Genomic DNA, 18,441 nt, shown 5'->3' on the forward strand with positions numbered 1-18,441 from the left:
ACAACTCCTAAGCTAATACAAATACCCTGGGTTACGTACCACCGCTATCTTCGTTTTGAAGAATTCCCCCATCCACCCCTACTCCTCCTTCTTCCTAGATGGGTGACACGGTGGCCCAGTGCTTAGCACTGTTGACTCACAGCAAGAATGTCTCTGGTTCCAGGCTTTACCAAACCAGTAGACATTTCTGTGCGGAGTTTGCATTTTCTCCCTGTGCTAACGTGGGTTTTCCCTGGGTTCCCCGGTTTCCTCCCACCGTCCAAAAAACATGCAACATAAGTTAATTGACTAATCCAAACCGGCACTATAGACATGCTCCTGGTAAATGGTTATCTCTCAAGAGCAATCACTGGCTGTTCATTGGTTATTACAACAGGGGAGTTCTCGAGATCTACCTGAGCTCAAACTCCCCTCTCGCCTTGCAACGGGAGGGAGCCCCGGGCTCGAGGATTTTATGAGCTCAGGGCTCTCTCCCGGGACAGCATGCCAAACAAGCTTATAATTGATCATCAGCTAAGTGTGAACTCTTGAAAATACAACCTGACAAGTGTCTTTCATACATATTCGAATTATAAGCATGTGTAAGTAATTTGAAACGTTCACACATCTTTTGCGAGTTGGTTATTTGAGATGTAGAATGCAGGGAAAGCATCCGCATAGAGAAACACTGCAGCGCAGGTGACGATTGTGGGTGTTTACAAGGGTTTGACTGATAAATTTGAATTTGTAGCTAAATTGTTAATGATGCCAAACAGCATTTCCTGTTGTTTACATCCTTGTTTACATCCTTGCTACAACATACTGTAACACTAGAAACTATGCATGTAATAGATCAATTTGAACAAATAAAAACACTTACAGGTTGTGGCTCACAATCCACAGCTTCTTCTATTATGGTTGGAGCTGCTCCTACTTTGAGTTAGTTTTCTGTCCTTTGTCAAATGCTTGTTATATATTTTTTTTATAATTCTCTGGAACATAATTCAAATTAAACTGTAAGCACTTCTCTCTTTGTGTCGTGTCTTTTGGAAACCCGAATTCTAAAACAGAAGCTCTGTAGAAAAGCAGCGTTTGGACGGCATTTTAGCTTTCTCTGCTATAACATTACAGCGCTTATGGCCACGCCCCTTTGCTTGACTTTTGTTTCATTTTCCAAAGTCTGTATGTACAAAGTGGCTATTGACGAGTGCTGTCAGAAATCATTTATAAAACCTTTTCTCATCCTAACAACCAGGGCCTTGGCATAGGTGACATAGGTAGTTGCCCAGGGATCAAAATAATTAGGGTCGTTGCATAAGAGGATTTTATTTTGTAGAGGAGTATTTCAGCAAATCCAGACAACACAGGCTCATTGTGAAAACGTAGCCCTGCGGACGTTTCTGAACACAGCGAATTACGTAGGCGGAGGTACATCTGGCTGAATTTAATTTCTTTAAACGAATGCTATGGAGTGGTGTGACGCCATTCCTTTTCGCGCTTACCAGCTGACCGCTTACCTCCGTATGGACGGCATTCCGGCTGCAACCAGTTTGTCCCGTTAGCGTGCCACGTCCGTCGGCGGATTTGAGATGCAGAGAGGAGTTGACCACGAAGACCAGGGTTCGAGTCTGGTGAAGAGCGGTTCCAGAAAGCAGGTAAGACAAAAACAGCATCCAAAATATAAAACAAACAAGGGAATAGCAGGGTGAGGATGTGGTAAAAAAAAAAAAAGTCAGACGAGGGCTTTTATTTTTTGGATTGCTTTTGAAATGTGTTGGCTGGGTTTAGGGAAGCGGGTGGGCGGGACAATCAATAAAATTGGTTGGGTTTAGGGAAGGGGGAGGGTGGGTCAGCCGATCGCTCGCTCAGTCAGTCAGAAAGTCTGTTCAAAAGTGAGTCAACAGCGGCCTCTGGTTGGTTTACGCAAGAACAGCAGGCGCGAATGGCACTCGCGAGGGAAATTTGAGATCTCGAAAAGCATACACAGCGACCTCTGGCTGACCACAGTGAAAATGAATTAACCAGTGTGTTCATGTATGAAACGGGCAACAGAAAACACTCAAGGATAACTTTAATTGTACCACATGACATTCACAGAGCTGTCAGATGAGGTTTCGTTTTCATACTTGACATTTAGTAAAAACAAAATATGAGATATCAAATACACTCAAAGCAGGAGAGAACTGGTCGAAATCAGACAGAAATTCTCTTAAGGCTGTTCAGAGTTGCATCAAACGCTTAGCATGTCATCCCTGAGTCCTCATCTTTCTGTTATTGTGAGTCCATATATATAAATATATATATATATATATATATATATATATATATATATATATATATATATATATAGCCTACTTGATATGAGCTGCTCGTCACTGCCTTGTTTTCTTTTCCGTCCCATTGACTTGTCCCTCCAGTTTGCTGATTCGGCTCTCTAGGCTCCCGTTTCTGCCTCCACCGCTGCTCGTTGCGACTGCGAACACGGCGCAGATGAGCACCAGCAGAATCAGTCTCATTGTGGTGACTTCAGGTGAGGCGATGGGGTCACTGACGATCCGCACAAACACCCACGCTACCACGACTGGCTTGACAAGCCAAAACACTCGCCTTACGAGGCCCACGGTGATCCGCAGCAGGAAGTACAGCAGATAGTAGCCAAGCAGAGCCAGCAGAGCCCACTTGGTCACCGCAGATACACCCTCAGCGGTGAAATGAGGGATCGATACTATCTCTTTGAGAAAGAAAAACAAACAAACAAAAAAAAACAATGTTTAATTGGATGTATTTTCTTGGGTTAACGAGAACCGTGTTTTCCTGAGCAAAATCAACACAGTTTTGTCAAAATTAGCTTGACAATTTTGTCAACAAACTCACAATCTTCCTGTGCGTCCCTCACAAACCTTAAGGTTTTTTCAATGGTTGTTAAGGGTTTATTTAAGTGGCTGTAAGGGTGTTGATATGTGGTTGTTATGGTATTCTGGCTGACTATTACAGTAGATGGCAGGGTGTACTTGTGTGACATAATGGTGGTTGCTAGGGTGTTCTTCATGGTTGTTGCATCATAGCTTTGCAGTTGCTTAATTCTTCTGGGTGACTGGTACAGTAGTTGGTTGTTAGTGCATATTTGTTGGTTGGTAGATTGTTGCGAGGATGTTCTGAGTGGTTGCTAGAACATTGCTAAGAAAAAACATAACTACAATTGTGCTAGGGAATTTTTGTGGATCTAGTTGGTTGGTAGTGTACTTGGTAGTGTAAAGGTCATTGTCATTGTGTTCTAGGAGGTGGCTAGACATTGTTGTTAAGTTTAAGGTTGTCCAGAGTGATTGCTAAAATTAGGTTGTTAGGTTGCCAGTTTGTAGATGTGTTCAGGCAGATTATCACTGTATTTATGATGGTAAGGCGTACTTTGTAATGTAGGTGATTGGTAGGGTTTTCAGGTGATTGCCATAAGACTGCTAGTTTTTGGTTGCTAGGGTGGTTTTAGGAGGTAGCTACAAAGTTTGTAAAGAATTTCTGAGTAACTTGGTTAACTGCTTTAGTTGGTTGCTAGGGCATGGTGTCTGCTATAGGTAGTTTGGGCAATTCTATCAAGTTTGCTAATGTGCTCTGGTTGACTGCTAAGTAGTTGGTTTCTAGGGTGCACTTGGTTTTAATGTGATCACTAAAGCATTGTTCAAGGTTACCATATTAGTATTATTCAGCATCATCCAATTGTAATCAGGTTGATTAAAAGCAGGTGTACGTGGGGCCTCAATCTAAAACGTAATATTTAGGCATATTTACACACTAAACAAAACAACTATACTATAAATAAACAAGTATACAGATAACTAGTACCACATTCTGCTGATTACAGATTTCTTATGCCACTTTAAAATGCTCAAGTGAACCCTGATTGGCCCTGAATGATTTTATAATTCATAAGCTGAAATGAACAATAACGAATGCAATAATAAATGTATATATATATATATATATGTATGTGTTTGTGTGTGTGTGTGTGCGTGCGTGCGTGTGCGTGCGTGCGTGCGTGCGTGTGTGTGTGTACAGCTGAAGTCATAATTATTAGCCCCCTAAATTATTAGCCCGCCTGTTTATTTTTTTCCCCAATTTCTGTTTAACGGAGAGGTTTTTTCAATACATTTCTAAAGATAATAGTTTTAATAACTCATTTCTAATAACTGATTTATTTTACCTTTGCCATGATGACAGTAAATAATATTATACTAGATATTTTACTAGACACTTCTATACAGCTTAAATTGACATTGAAAGAGTTAACTAGGTTAATTAGGTTAACTAGGCAGGTTAGGGTAATTAGGCAAGTTATGGTATAACGATGGTTTGTTCTGTAGAAAATAAACAAAATTATAAAGCTTAAAGGGGAAAATAGCAAAAATATATAGCTTAAAGGGGCCAATAATTTTGACCTGAAAATGTTTTTTGAAAAATTAAAAGCAATAAGACTTTTTATTAATATTATCATACATACAGTGAACATTTCCTTGCTCTGTTAAACATCATTTGGGAAATATTTTAAAAAGCTAAAAAAATTCAAGGGGGGCTAATAGTGCTGACTTCAACTGTACACTGTATATATAAATATTAATAATATATATAAACTGTAGCTCTAAAATTACTTTTCAATATAAAGCAATAGCAGCAGTTATAATGATATAGAGAATAATGATATATCGTTGGAATCCCTTTCAGAACATTTTTTCGCTGATAAACAATAAAACACTGTAAGCTAGTCGACAATTATTTGAGTATAAAAGGGTTTGCACATCTTGTCTAGCTGATGGCACTAATGCACCAAAAAATGCACCTCAAAAGAAGAGGTAGGATTTTAGTGTACCATCTTAGAGTAATTACAAAAAAAATGGTACAAAATGGTTTATAAATAAATATGGATTTTTTTCATATGAAAGGATTCACTAAAGTAGACCTTTATTCACCCTCATGGAGCCATATGTGGCTATTTCTTATGGCTTGATTAACTTTATTGGACTTCATTTAAACTACACGATAAAAAAACATCATTATAATTATAAAAGGCAAATATTTTTTTTTTCTCTGTTTGAATTTGACTGAAAGAATAAAGTCATGTATACCTAGAATGAAATGAGAGTGAGTAAATCATGGTATAACTTTCATTTTCATTCAAATGTGCTAGAAATGCATAATATATTTGTTAGTTACAGCAATGAAACTGCAACAGCAAAAATCTGAAATGATCCTTTATTTGTTTTACATTTATTAATTTTATCCAAAGCATATTCACCCAACTCCTCTTGTATAGTAACACTTTGTTTTTAAGGAATACAATTCTCACTATTAACCAACCATTAACTAAGACTTTTAGCTCAATAAACTACTAATTAACTGTGTATTAATATTAGTAAGGTAGTAGTTTGGTTTAGGTATTAGTTAAGATTGGGATGTAGAGTAAGCTGATACTACACAAGTACTAATAAACAGACAGTATCTTAATAAGATGGTAATAAGACAGTATAGTTAGAAGTGAATTGGTAATAAACTAAAGCGTTGCTATATTTGAGAGAGAATGAGAGAGATTGTTTTTGGTGTGAACAGGCCTTTAAAATAACACATACAGTACAGGCAATGCATAAACTAACATGTTGGACATTTGTATGTTTTGTGTAGAGTCCCATCTAAAATTAAACTCCAGTTTCTTTCTCGAGAAGGGTCTGGATAGGTCTGGATTCAGACACGATGCAATGGGACTGAATTCAATGGGGATGAATGGGGCTTCAGGTGGTTCGGAAGACGCACCCCTCACTGACAAAGGTTCAAAATTTGCCCAATAAATGAGCTCATTTGTCCTATTTTGACTGCTATGCCATCATAAATAGTGAAAATAACCCATCGAAAAAGGTTTTAAGACCAAGCCGAATTGGCTGACATGTCTGTGTGACTTTAGTCAGTTTTGGCCAGTGCTAACAAATATTTTCATTTTACATTATGACGTAAGAGAAGTCTTCTTTTACTACTGCATTGTTTTTAAACAGAGAAAACATTTTACAGGTAACTTTTATTCTAAATCCTTGACCTTATTCTTGAAACAAAAAATTTGTTTTGACTCACCAAAAGCAGCTCATGTTGAAATTGATTTGAATACTATTTTGGCTAGAAAAATGGTGAATCTCTACATTGTTATTATTATTATATTATTTTATTTTTTTATTAATATGTTTTAATAATTTTTTTACTCAAAGGGCCAAATTCTGACTGAGGACTGTTGAATGTGCTGGCTAGTTTGTTATTTTCCTAATAAATGACAATAGACTATACTTTTTAATTTATAACTGTAAGATTCCTTTTTTTCTAATGATATATGATGTAATAAAAATATGTATTTTAAAAAGAAGTATTATTTCATATTTCTTTATTATTTATCTTTAGAAAATATTTTTGATGTATCAAAAAGTGTAGTTATGATGGCCAGCTCAAATAGTGCTTAAAATGCCACTAAAATGCAGTTTTTAAATCTCATAATTTATAGAAAATGAGGAGTATAGCTGCAAAAAGAAACACCCCTTTCACCAGGCTGGCCATGGGCTTGTATATAATTTTATTCAAATTCCTCTTTCTTTGTCAAACTAATAATAAAACTTACTTTAAAAAAATTACTACATTTTTTCATATTATTCAACCACCTTTTAGGTGCCAAAATCACTGTTTCTCCTTGTTGCACACCCAGACTTTAAACTTCAACAATGAAAATAACATTTTAAAATATTATCTGTCTGGTAACTATTAATGTATCTTAATTAAGCACTAGTGAAATCATTTAAAGAGCCTGTCATTTGTTCCTGTAATTTTTCTGTATTTTGATACAATAACCTACGCTGCATCGCGGGATTCATCGACCGTTTGCTATTAAAGCAAGCAGCAGTAGAGACTATTATGTTTGAGATGTTATCAGACTTTGACAGGGACTTTTTCAGGAACTGTTACAGTTCATATGGACCAGTTTCTTCTTCCTCCTGATCATAACATGTAAGTGTAATTAAAATTGTTGTCTCGTTTTGTGTAGTTTGTAAAATAAGTGTTTAATTGTGTGTTATAAGTTGTAATCACTCTGCGCGGCTTGAGATCACTTGTCTTTTATAGATCAGTGCTTATAATGTATCTCTCAGCTTAAATCTTTATAGGGCTGACCCTATAAAACCACGTTAAAAACTGCTACGTGTGCTTTTTCCTTTACCGATTTAAATGTGTTTCTAAACTCGCAATCCTCTGCCGTTTGTCTTTAGTATGGCCACCATCAGCTGTTCCTCACACATGGTCAATTTTTGAAATAGTTCAACTTTTGCCACTTTGTGGATTAATACTGAATGTGTGTTGTTGTTATTACTTAGGGAAGGGTTAAGAGTAGAGTATTTGCTGGTGTTTAACTGTGTTGCTTTATTGCATTTCTGCATTGGGCTCTCACATACTCTCTGCTACTTCATAGCCTTGGTGGCCATTTCTCTCTGTCTCGCGTTGAACACAGTTGACTTATAATAACAGACTGGTTTATCAGACCAATCACAGCAGTTTAGCCTCACGCAAAGGAGGGGTTTGGGAACAAATTAATTGCTAAATGAATCATCTGGGAGTCATTAGGTGAAAATAAATGCATATTTTAAGACAATGAATGTGTTTTTGACCTTGCATGCATATCAGTCTGGTGTTGGAAACCCCCAAGACCAAAATATGACCTTTTATAATGCAAAATATGGGCTCTTTAAATATTTTATAGTTATTAATGTGAGACTACTATCAATATAAATTTTATACAAAAACTAGCTGTCACACAGTATCAGTGTAATTTCCACCACAACACTGTAATGTTCCTTTAAAACGTTTGTGTGAAAGATTGTTTAGGTGGTTTCTATGAAATTGAATAGTGACATCAGAGCACATGTTCAAGATGGAGGGAATTTAAATTTTCATCAACAACACAAGAAGAAAAATCAAGGTAAATGTTGCTTAATTAGGTAGTATATTTATTCTACATCATTTCAAACATGCTGTACCTTTAAAGGTCTTTTTAAAAATGCTTTCTAGCAACTTTCCCATAAAAACTATCATTCCACATATCCGAAGTCACAGTCATTAACGTCAGCATTATGACTGCCTAAGGCAGCAGTAAATCTTTCTCTATTATGCAGTAGTAATATATTCAGTATTCAGGGTAATAGCTGGAGCTTGCCAGATAATGGAGGCACTTCATGTGACTTGAATTTTAGTTATCAATACACTCAACTACTTTATCTATGAATAATGTTACCCATATTCAAGCCAAACAGTGTTTTGTTTAAATATTTAAATATGCACTGTCTACACCCTGAGAGGTGACTTGTACTCACCATTCGCTCCAGTAGCTCGGAGGATCTCAGACACATACACAGCAATGACATTCAGTCCACTGGCGGCTCCTTCTGCTACAAACTGCAGCACCATTTCGACAAACTAAATCAAAATTGAGGGGAAAAAAAGCAATGTCAGAAGGCTCTACGTAGTGTGCATTGTTGGTTTCCATATGAAGGGAAGTCTTTATCTGAACTCGTCTCAGAGATCACTGGCCATAGCTGATCATTAACCAACACTCTGACTGACACAGTGACACAATGCACATGTGATTTAATTAAAGGAGGGTTTGTAGACAGAATATGCCATCCTGTTGATTTCAGAAAAAACAACTTGAACAAACTAAATTGTGTTTGCATTATAAAGCACAGTGTATGTCTATGTAGGTAAAACATTGCACTGTTTTTTTCACCTAGAACAGTAATATAAGATATTTGGTAAGTAGACCGTCACAGTCCTGTTCTGATCCCAGACCACAAACAAACAACATTTATGTGCTTTATAAGAATCAAAACAATAATGTAAAATGCAACATACTTTTTTTCCACACTAATACTTTCTGATTAAAGAAATGACTATCAAATAATTTTTACTTGATTTACAGGAGACGATTTCAGTCAATCAAACTACAAAATAATGCAGAAACATGTGCTAAAATCTTCATTTAAAATAATATTCAGGCTCTCCCAAAATCAGTTTGTTATTCGCTATTCAACAATTATACAAAATGTCAGCTATCTACTGTCAAATAAAATAAAAACAAGTCAAACAGATGAAAACATAAGCTGCTTTTCAACTGTTGGGCCAAACTATTCTCTTTTCTTAACCATTCCAGTCCCCAAATACCACGCTTAAGCCAGCTAGAAACCTATAGCCTGTAGATCAGCATAGACCCAGAGCAGTTTGTAATCATGCCACGCCATACCAGGCTCACATGAGAATACAGCTGGAACTACTCGACAGGTGACACATGCTGCAAATCCTCACAATGCATACATATTTTTAAAAAATCCTCTGCATTTTCTCACAGCACAAACAATTTACGGAAATGCAATGCATTTTCTCACAGCACAAAAAGGAACACATTGGAAATGTTTCAAGGGGAACCAAAAACATGACGGACGCCATTGTGCCGCGACTATTGCTTAGTGAAGTTGTAGGTGATCTTTGAAAGGTGAGTTTTTTTGTTTGTTAATTTTAATATCCAAATTCATGTGTCTAGTATTTATTAGCCTAAATAACCATAACCTAAATAGCCGAGTCCATTACGTTTTAGGGTCTCCTTGAAACATTTCCGTTGTGTTGTGAGAAAATGCAGCATGTTTTCGTAAAATGTTTGTGTTGTGAGAAAATGCAGTGTGTTCTATTAATTGTTTGCTTTGTGTGAAAGTGCAGCGTGTTTTTTTATATGTTTACATTGTGAGGATTTGAAGCATGCGTGCTGTCAAACTGATGAAGATCTTTGGTCAATTTGGTGGCGTTTTTATTTTATTTTTGTAATTGCACGTGTTTTCTTAAATTGCAGCGCGTTCAGCTCTCTCAGCCATCGTACTAATGGTTTAGGTCATGTGTCGACCAAAGTGTACAATTTGCACAGCTGAAAATCTCAGCAGCCTTTCAAAAATGCTAAGCTGTGAGTGCTGAGAGCTTCTTTAACATTGAGACTCAACTTTTTCGAAAAAAATCACACAGTGTTCTGTGCTTCATGTGAAACAGACGCTCAGCACCTTGCCAACACTGCTGGCAAGCAAAGTATATAATGGAGAAAAACAGAAGTTCCAGTCACATCCAGGAATTATTCACTGTTTAAATTAATGGAGCACAGTTACACTATTAATTCCTGGCTGTGCCTGCAACCTCTGTCCTGATAGTCAATAAGCATTTTCCAATTTAGGTGACACTAGTTAGTCACTACTTAGTTACTACCTAAATAAATAGTATTGTTGAATCCAGCAGATGTTCTTTTCACAGAAAATGTGGACAAAGAGTAAAAAAACTTAGTTCCATATATCAGGGTTCTGCAGGTTTCACCAAGTCAAATTAAAGACTTTTTAAGACTACGAGGAATAAAATTTCAGACTTATGTAGGGCTAAACACTGAGGATTTTTTTAATGGCCCGGCAGAAAAAAAATTACTTGCCCCATCAAAAAAAAAACTAATTCTTAATAGTTATTTCTTAGCCACATATTTTAAATAATGTGTCAAAACAAGGAGACCATACTGTAGTTGTATACATAACTCTCAACATAACTTTAAAAAAACTCTTTAAAAAAATAAATGTATGCACAACAGACTGTTGGAATATTAGTAATGAATATAGTTTTGCTAAAAGTTTTATTAAGATGTATTGCTGGTAATCAGTGTTGCCAACTTAGCGACTTTTTTGTTATATTTAGTGACTTTTTAGACCCCCTTAGTGACAAATTTTCAAAAAGTGACTAGCGACAAATCTAGTGACTTTTTTTTGGTGTTACTGAAGATTTTTATAGACTCTTGTGTGCCCATACTGTACCGGTATTACTCCTCTCAACGAGCTGCAGGTGATGCTGTCAGCCCCTCCTCCGCCTCAGAGCGCTCGCAGCCCAGTCCTCTTACATGGATACATAAAGTGTAGTGCAAATATAAATACCCATTTATTAACCATATTCTATTAAACAAACAGAAACAGTTGGACGTATGACGTCACTAATATGCAAATGCACTTTTCGGGCAAGGGCTTAGCGCCTCTTCATTGAAAATAGTTTGATTTGATCGACTGGGTAGCTTTAGATAAATTGAGGAAAATTAAGACCCTTTTAAAATGATTTCAGACTTAAAAGACAATATTTCAGTGAATTTAAGACTTGTTAAGGCCTAAAATTTTGTTTTTGAAAATTAAGACTTTTTAAGACCCCACGGATATATTTGTTTAGAACTACTACAGCATTACATTTCTTTTATATAAAGTGCTGTTTTTGTTTTATATGCTGACAAGAAGACACCACAGAAGATGGCTCAAGTAGCTCCATTAATGTTCAAAGTAAAGCAACCATCGTAGATTATGATTTTAGTTTTAATAAATTAAAAATAATAATAAATCAAAGGAAATTTCATTCTTTTTGATGTATTGAAATGCAATGAACACCAATATGTCATGTTGTATCGAAACAAACCTTTACGCACCCCTACTTAGAACCATTTGGCCCAATAGTCAAAAAGCAGCTATAGTCGTTCATACATATACACACAAATTATATATTTATTGCAAATTGCACTTTCATACAATTTGTGCAGGACGATAAAGATTTCACATAACCCAGTTTCATGCCATGCTCATTCAGTCGCCTGCAATCTTAAAAATATGTGAGGAAAAATCTGAGTTGTCTGGAATGCAGCATTAATCCTAATCTGAAGTAGAGCTAATTTAGTCACCCAAAATGTGTTCCCATAGCTTAAACCATTCCCAGTTCATTCCATTGCAGAAAGAACAGAAACTTTCTTCAATAGTATTTATGTGAAAAATTACTATAGTGCAATGGTATTTTTGCTTCCTAAAATAACATTTATGAGAAACAGAATAAAAGGTTCTCTACACTGTAAAAAATTATAAGCAATTCCATGCAAATGTCAATCTTGCCATAAAAAAGTTTTCACCAAAGTACGGAAATTGTTTCACAATTTTTTTTTTTTGTGTGATCAAGTATTTTACAGTACTTTAGAAATGCTCAAAAATGTTTGTGTCAATGTCTTTAAACTATTAGATTTGATTTACCAGTCACACAAGTGGCAATTTCACATCGGTCACATCCATAACAGAGATGTCCCATTCAAGTAACACTTTTTCCTCATTAATGCAAACATAGTACATATAAAAAAAAATATCAATAATTTTTTGTTTTATAGAGAGCCAAACTCGTATCCTTTTGATTATCATTATTTTTGGGGGGTTGTGCAGTTTAATTCACAGAATTTCTACAAAGTATGTTGTATTTACTGCAAACTCACTAACTTTTTTGGTTTTTGGTCACATCCATAACGCATGTTTATTTTCCTCAATTAAACTATAAAAAAGGTTTACAAATTGATATTTTTCTGGTCCCTTAACTCTGTGGTCAGTTGTTCTGTAAAATATAAACAGATGTTTCAATATAATGTTAACATATTCTTTCTATATGAGTTTATTTTTTGAGTTTTTACTGCAAATGTCACATCCATAATGCTGGAAATGCTCATATATGAACAGTCATGACAGCAAATGTTTTTAGTTCATTGTAACTTATTAACTTATGAAAGTTACTCATATTTTTAACACTCCTAACTTAATTTTATAAGCTATGCAAGCAGTTTTAAATCAGTTTAACATAATATAAGTTCAATGGACTCATGCGGTTAATTTGATTCAGCTTAAAAATTGAAGGCAACCAGGATTTTTTTAGTGTAGATATTGAAGCAAGGTCAGTCAAGGAAGCCAACAGATGTCAATACAGAACATTTTTAATAGTGTATGAAATGCTAATTATGTAGGTTATAATCTTTAATGATATTTGTGTGTCAGGACACCACAACACAAATAGAGCTACTTGTCAAAGTGTGCATGCAGGCAAAGCTGTCAGAGTGACAGCTGGACACCCCTCTTAACATTATCAAACACATGCACCTTCTACCACTACCACACATACATTACTTCTGATCAAATATACACACTCTCAGACAAAAAGGTCATCTTATTTGGTGAAGGACAAACGTAAACAAACAGAAAGAGAGCGCATGGATTCATGAAGGGAGTTAATGGCCGGATAATCACTATACAAAGCAGCATTGTTTGCCATTCTGGGCGTAAGCCACCAAGCACTTGCACACCTGTTCTGGCATTTGTTTTTTCTTGGTAGCAGTTGTCAATTTCACAGACAAAGATGGGCAGTGTGCTTCAAAACTTGTGTACAGATCAGTTAATGCGACCGGTTTGACATGAGCTCACTTTTACTTGTTCTTACCATAGCAAAGGAATAGATGTTCTCTGGGCCAAACACTGAGTCAAGGTACAAGACAGCATTCTGAGTCAAAGAGAGGTGGGTGAGGGGGACATAAGCAGAGTAAATTAGGACAAAGGATGAGTGAAGGAGATGAGGGGTTAAAAGGGATTAAAGCAACATGACAGAGGGATAAAAGTGGGGTGAGAACCATGAATACCACATACCAAAGGTTTTAGCATTTGTTAGGGAAGGTCCTGTTAGAAGGTGATCAGAATGAAAAAAAAGGTTTAATGTATTCCTTATTCAAAACAGTTTTAAACCATCACAGAGGAAGTTTATCCTATATATGTCTTTGGTTTGAATTGAGTCTCAGGTTTCTCAGATTTTCTTTTGAGGCAAAAGCCTTATGTTATAATTGTCTCTGGTTTCAAAGTGTGCTAAATGTTTTTGTGCGTGTGGATGTATAAACTCACACACTGCATTGTGCAATATGATAAATTCAATATGAACTTACGTTTTCTATATTTAGCAAATATTGAAGTTGTGTCTATTTGTAGTAGAAACATCTAAAACAAAGTTAGCCTACTTAAGCCAACCACTATGCGGTTTGTATGGCCCAATATTAACAATATTTTCCTGTGGAGGATAAAAGTCATAAGAATAATTCATAAATACTAAAATAAAAACAGTTTTACCTCAAGACACATCTTAATTGCATGTGTGCCAACAATGGACTCCACGTATCTTCTCAATGCGTCCAGAGGCTCCAGAATAACAGATCCTGAGGTGAACTCTTCAGCAAAAGCATGGCACAAAACTGAACGAACCAGAACCAAAAACATAAAGAACAGCAGCTTTTCCGAAATTCTCGATACGGCGTTGTGAACAGCCATCCTTAAAACCCGGATCAACACACGACTCTCAGAAACCAAATAATCAAAGTGCAGAAATAATAGCACGTCAGCTTTGTCCAGCTGTAGTCGCCCTTGTTTTTATTTTATTCACTTTGAAAAGATGTTCGAATAAAAACAGCAGGTTTAAACACAATTCTTCTTCTATACCTAGTTCATGGCTATGTTAAGACGTGAAGCTTTTAAAAAAACAATAGGCAAACACGCACACCATTAGTTGGCACAGGCTCCGCTTGTAACTAAAAAGTTCACTGAGGCAGTCGCTGAAGTAGCCGGGCACGCGCTTGCCAAGGGCACTTAAAAATAGCGCCTAGATGACTGTATATGGTATCGTAGAACAAAGCGTTAAGACGATAAATATAAAAATAAGCTCTAGTTAAAAATTTGCCTCTCTCTAAATAAAAACAATTGGTTTTAAACGCGGTGTTTTTTCTGACAAAACCAGTGCGTTTGAGTGTTAATCCTAAATCAATCCTGTTTGTGAGGATTTGTGAAACGGTGTCCGAGGAGCTCAGTCGGGGACCGCGGACTGAAGTTTGAATACTTTTGTGTTGTGTGACTGCAGACATAATACTGTTATGCCTCCGCCTCCTGCATTCCTGTGCCATGAAGAAGCCCGTTCACACAGTTGTTCAGCGACAGCACGGCTCGCTCCGGGACACAGGCGTTGGAAGATCAATTTGGCCGGAGGTGAGAGCAGATCTGCAGGCTGGGACGTGCGTTTCGTTCTGTTTACATGGGGTTATGAGGAGTGAATATGAGAACCAAAAAAGCGGAATATGTATGATTGAAAAAAAAAGTCAAACAAATGAGTTTCTAAAGGTACGTCATGTATTTAAAAATATAATTATCATTTTAATGGTTCGTTCCGCTGTGGCATTCCCTGATAAACCAGGACTAAGCCAAATGAAAGCGAGGAAGTGTTCCCCCTTAAATCACAATTCTTACTGTGATGAATGTTTGTATCTTGAAATTTGTATGTATGTATGTATGTACAGTGGGTATGGAAAATATTCAGACCCCCTTAAAATTTTCACTCTTTGTTATATTGCAGCCATTTGCAAAAAAAAATCATTTAAGTTAATTTTTCCTCATTGATGTACACACAGCACCCCGTATTAAAACACACAGAATTGTTGACATTTTTGCTGATTAATTTAAAAAGAAAAACTGAAATATCACATGGGTCTAAGTATTCAGACTCTTTGCTGTGACACTATTTAACTCTGCAGTACATTTCTTCTGATCATCCTTGAGATGGTTCTACACCTTCATTTGCAGTGTTGCCAACTATTGTCAATGAAAAGTAGCTAAAGCCTACCCGAAAAGTAGCTAAATGTTGCCAGAAGACGTCACACACTAATTTGCATATCAGTGACGTCAGCACGTGGTATATGACAAGCGCAAGCAAATATCTGAGGCTTCGTGTATTATATTATATTAAAACATTACATCCAGATGCACAATAGGTTCTTATTAACATATTACTTTACGTAATGATGTCATTGCGTAATCGCAACTCAAAACGACATCTTTAAAAATACAAAATAATTAATGTTTTCTCAAATTGACTGGCCATCTCAGCAAAAATATTTTTAAATACGTCCATTTAGATTTGTATGAAAAATATCGTTGACTATTTGTAAAATACAAACACTTTTGATAAGATTTTTTTTATATATATATATATATATATATATATATATATATATATAACACTGATAATGAACTGTTACGTTCTTTTAAACAATCACAGCTTGTGTACTTACACTTTTTAGCTTGTGAAATTAACACATTTGTGAAAGTGACAACAATTCTAGCACTATTGGAATTTATTGCAACCTAAATTACCAACAACTATACATTTTAACAAATATCAGTAAATTAACAGTAATAAAAAAAACAATCTGAGCTAGTCATCTTCATTTAACTTAAATCTGATATGTGTGTGTTGAGTGAAGCCTGCAGCCACTGCTCTTTTGAGTCACTTTTTAAAAATTGCTAAATGTAGCCAAATGAATGTTAAAAATTGCTAAATTTGTTGCTAGGTGCTTTTGAAAAAAAGTTGCTAAATCTAGCAACAAAATTGTTAAGTTGGCAACACTGTTCATTTGAGTCCATCTGGGTTTGACTATGCTGATTGGACTTGATTAGGAAAGCCACGTGCCTGTCTAAAAGACCTTACAGCTCACAATGCATGTCAGAGCAAATGAGAATCATGAGGTCAAAGGAACTGCCTGAAGAGCTCAGAGACATAACTGTGACCTAGGTTACAAAAAATTCTGCTGCACTAAAGTTTCTTAAGAGCACAGTGGCCTCCATAATATTTTAATGAAAGATGTTTAGGATGACCAGAACCCCTCCTAGACCCGGCCATCAAGCCAAACTGAGCTATCGGGGGAGAAGAGCCTTGGTGAGAGAGGTAAAGAAGAACCCAAATATCACTGTGGCTGAGCTCCAGAGATTCAGGCGGGAGATGAGAAAAAGCTGTAGAAAGTCAACCATCAGTGCAGCCCTCCACCAGTTGGGGCTTTATGGTAGAGTGGCCGACAGAAGCCTCTGATCAGTGCAATACAAATGAAAACCCGCATGGAGTTTGCTAAAAACACCTGAAGGACTCAGAGATTGTGAGAAATGAGAACTTTTTTTTTCTAAGCGGTATGTTTGAAGAAAACCAGGCACTGCTAATCACATGTTCAATACACTCCCAGCAGTGAAGCATAATGGTGGCAGCATCATGCAGTGGGATGTTTTTCAGCTGCAGGCACAGAACGACTGGTTGCCATCAAGAGAAAGATGATTGCGGCCAAGTACAGGGATATCATGGATGAAAACCTCCTCCAGAGTGCTCAGGACCTCAGACTGGGCTGAAGGTTTACCTTCCAACAAGACCGTGACCCTAAGCACACAGCTAAAATAACGGAGTAGCTTCACAACAACTCTGTGACTGGTCTTGAATGGCCCAGCCAGAGCCCTGACTTAAACCCATTTGAACTCTGGGGAGACCTAAAAATTGCTGTCCACCAACAACTGGAGAGGATATGCAAGAAGAAATGGCAGAGAATCCCCTAATCCAGGTGTGAAAAACTTGTTGCATCTTTCTCAAAAAGACTCATGGCTGCATTAGATCAAAAGGGTGCTTCTACTAAATTGTTTTTATATTCTATAATTAGGACCATGTGATATTTCAGTTTTTCATTTTTAATAAATCTGCAAAAATGTGAACAATTCTGTGTTCCTCTGTCAGTATGGGGTGCTATCTCATTAATGAGAAAAAAAATGAACAAATGCTTTTAGCAAGTGGCTGCAATATAACAGACTAAAAAAAAAATGTAAGGGGGTCTTATAACTTTCCATACCCATCGTGTGTAGCCTATATGTATGCGTGTGCGTTTAAAAGATTCTGGGATAAGAAAATCTATAAATTTACAATGGACCCTTTTCACAAGCCTGTTATGGCGGGTTTAACTGTCATCAGCATCTTAAATCCTTTAAAGTTTTTAATATTTTTATTTCTTAAACCTATGAACATTTATGTATGTATTATACCATCTTTGCTTCAAATTACAAAAAGTGAATTACCGCTTATGCGAGGTGTTTTTTTAATGCAGCGTCTATGGGACAGGACAGCAAATTTGAGGTTATTCTCTCCTCTGGCTGCTGTCATCAGTCTCACACAATTTTATTTCCTTTTTCTGAATGTCTTTTTAACATTGTGGAGTTTTTCTTTGTTTATTGTGTACTCCCATTCACTGCACTCTAAGTTTTCCCAACTATGATGACTTTCGCTACTGAGAGACATGGAAGTGTGAAAAGGGTCTATTGAGGTCAAAGGCTTGCACACTTTTTGACTAATCCTGAGTTTTAACAGTCATTCTATAAAAAATTCAAGCTATCTTAGTTTTTTTTTAAGTAAAAACAGAGATTTAAACTCAAACTTAAATATCTCAAGGGCAAGATATAACTGCAACTACCACTTTTTGGAGACAAGCTTTTACAACTGCATGCACTCTTTAAAGAGCAAAAAGAAGATCACCCAAAAGAATGTATTCTTTCATCATTTACTGTCTCTTAACTTGTTCCAAACCTGTTTACCTTTCTTCCTGCTGTTGACCACAAAAGAATGCATTTTGAAGAAAGCTGAAAACCTTTAACTATTGACTGCCACAGTATTTGGTTTTTCCTACTACGCATGTCAACATTCACAGGTTAAGCTTTC

General features: G+C 36.3%; 1 protein-coding gene across 2 annotated transcripts; it reads right to left on the bottom strand.

Annotated features, from left to right (window-relative positions):
* Positions 1-2,033: 2,033 nt before the first annotated feature.
* Positions 2,034-14,773, bottom strand: si:dkey-74k8.3 (uncharacterized). 2 transcript variants are annotated; one of them, XM_056471887.1, is made up of 4 exons: positions 14,007-14,773; positions 13,333-13,392; positions 8,358-8,460; positions 2,034-2,710 (listed from the first exon to the last, which is right to left on the bottom strand). In XM_056471887.1, exons 1-4 carry the CDS (start codon positions 14,202-14,204, stop codon positions 2,352-2,354), a joined length of 720 nt encoding a protein of 239 aa, XP_056327862.1. In that variant the 5' UTR covers positions 14,205-14,773; the 3' UTR covers positions 2,034-2,351. The 2 variants fall into 2 exon arrangements, with proteins under 2 accessions (XP_056327862.1, XP_056327863.1); XM_056471888.1 differs by lacking the exon at positions 13,333-13,392 and having other exon boundaries at positions 14,007-14,771.
* Positions 14,774-18,441: the final 3,668 nt, after the last annotated feature.

This window comes from Danio aesculapii, chromosome 14 (genome assembly GCF_903798145.1).
Source record: "Danio aesculapii chromosome 14, fDanAes4.1, whole genome shotgun sequence".
In the NCBI taxonomy this organism is placed as follows: domain Eukaryota; kingdom Metazoa; phylum Chordata; class Actinopteri; order Cypriniformes; family Danionidae; genus Danio; species Danio aesculapii.

Bases quoted from the DNA above. Each gene is read 5' to 3' on its own strand.
- si:dkey-74k8.3 (XM_056471887.1), bottom strand. From the start codon at position 14,204: ATGGCTGTTCACAACGCCGTATCGAGAATTTCGGAAAAGCTGCTGTTC. The intron at 13,393-14,006 runs GTAAAACTGTTT...TCTTTGACTCAG, and splicing joins CAATTAAGATGTGTCTTGAG to AATGCTGTCTTGTACCTTGA. The intron at 2,711-8,357 runs GTGAGTACAAGT...TCTTTCTCAAAG, and splicing joins CCGAGCTACTGGAGCGAATG to AGATAGTATCGATCCCTCAT.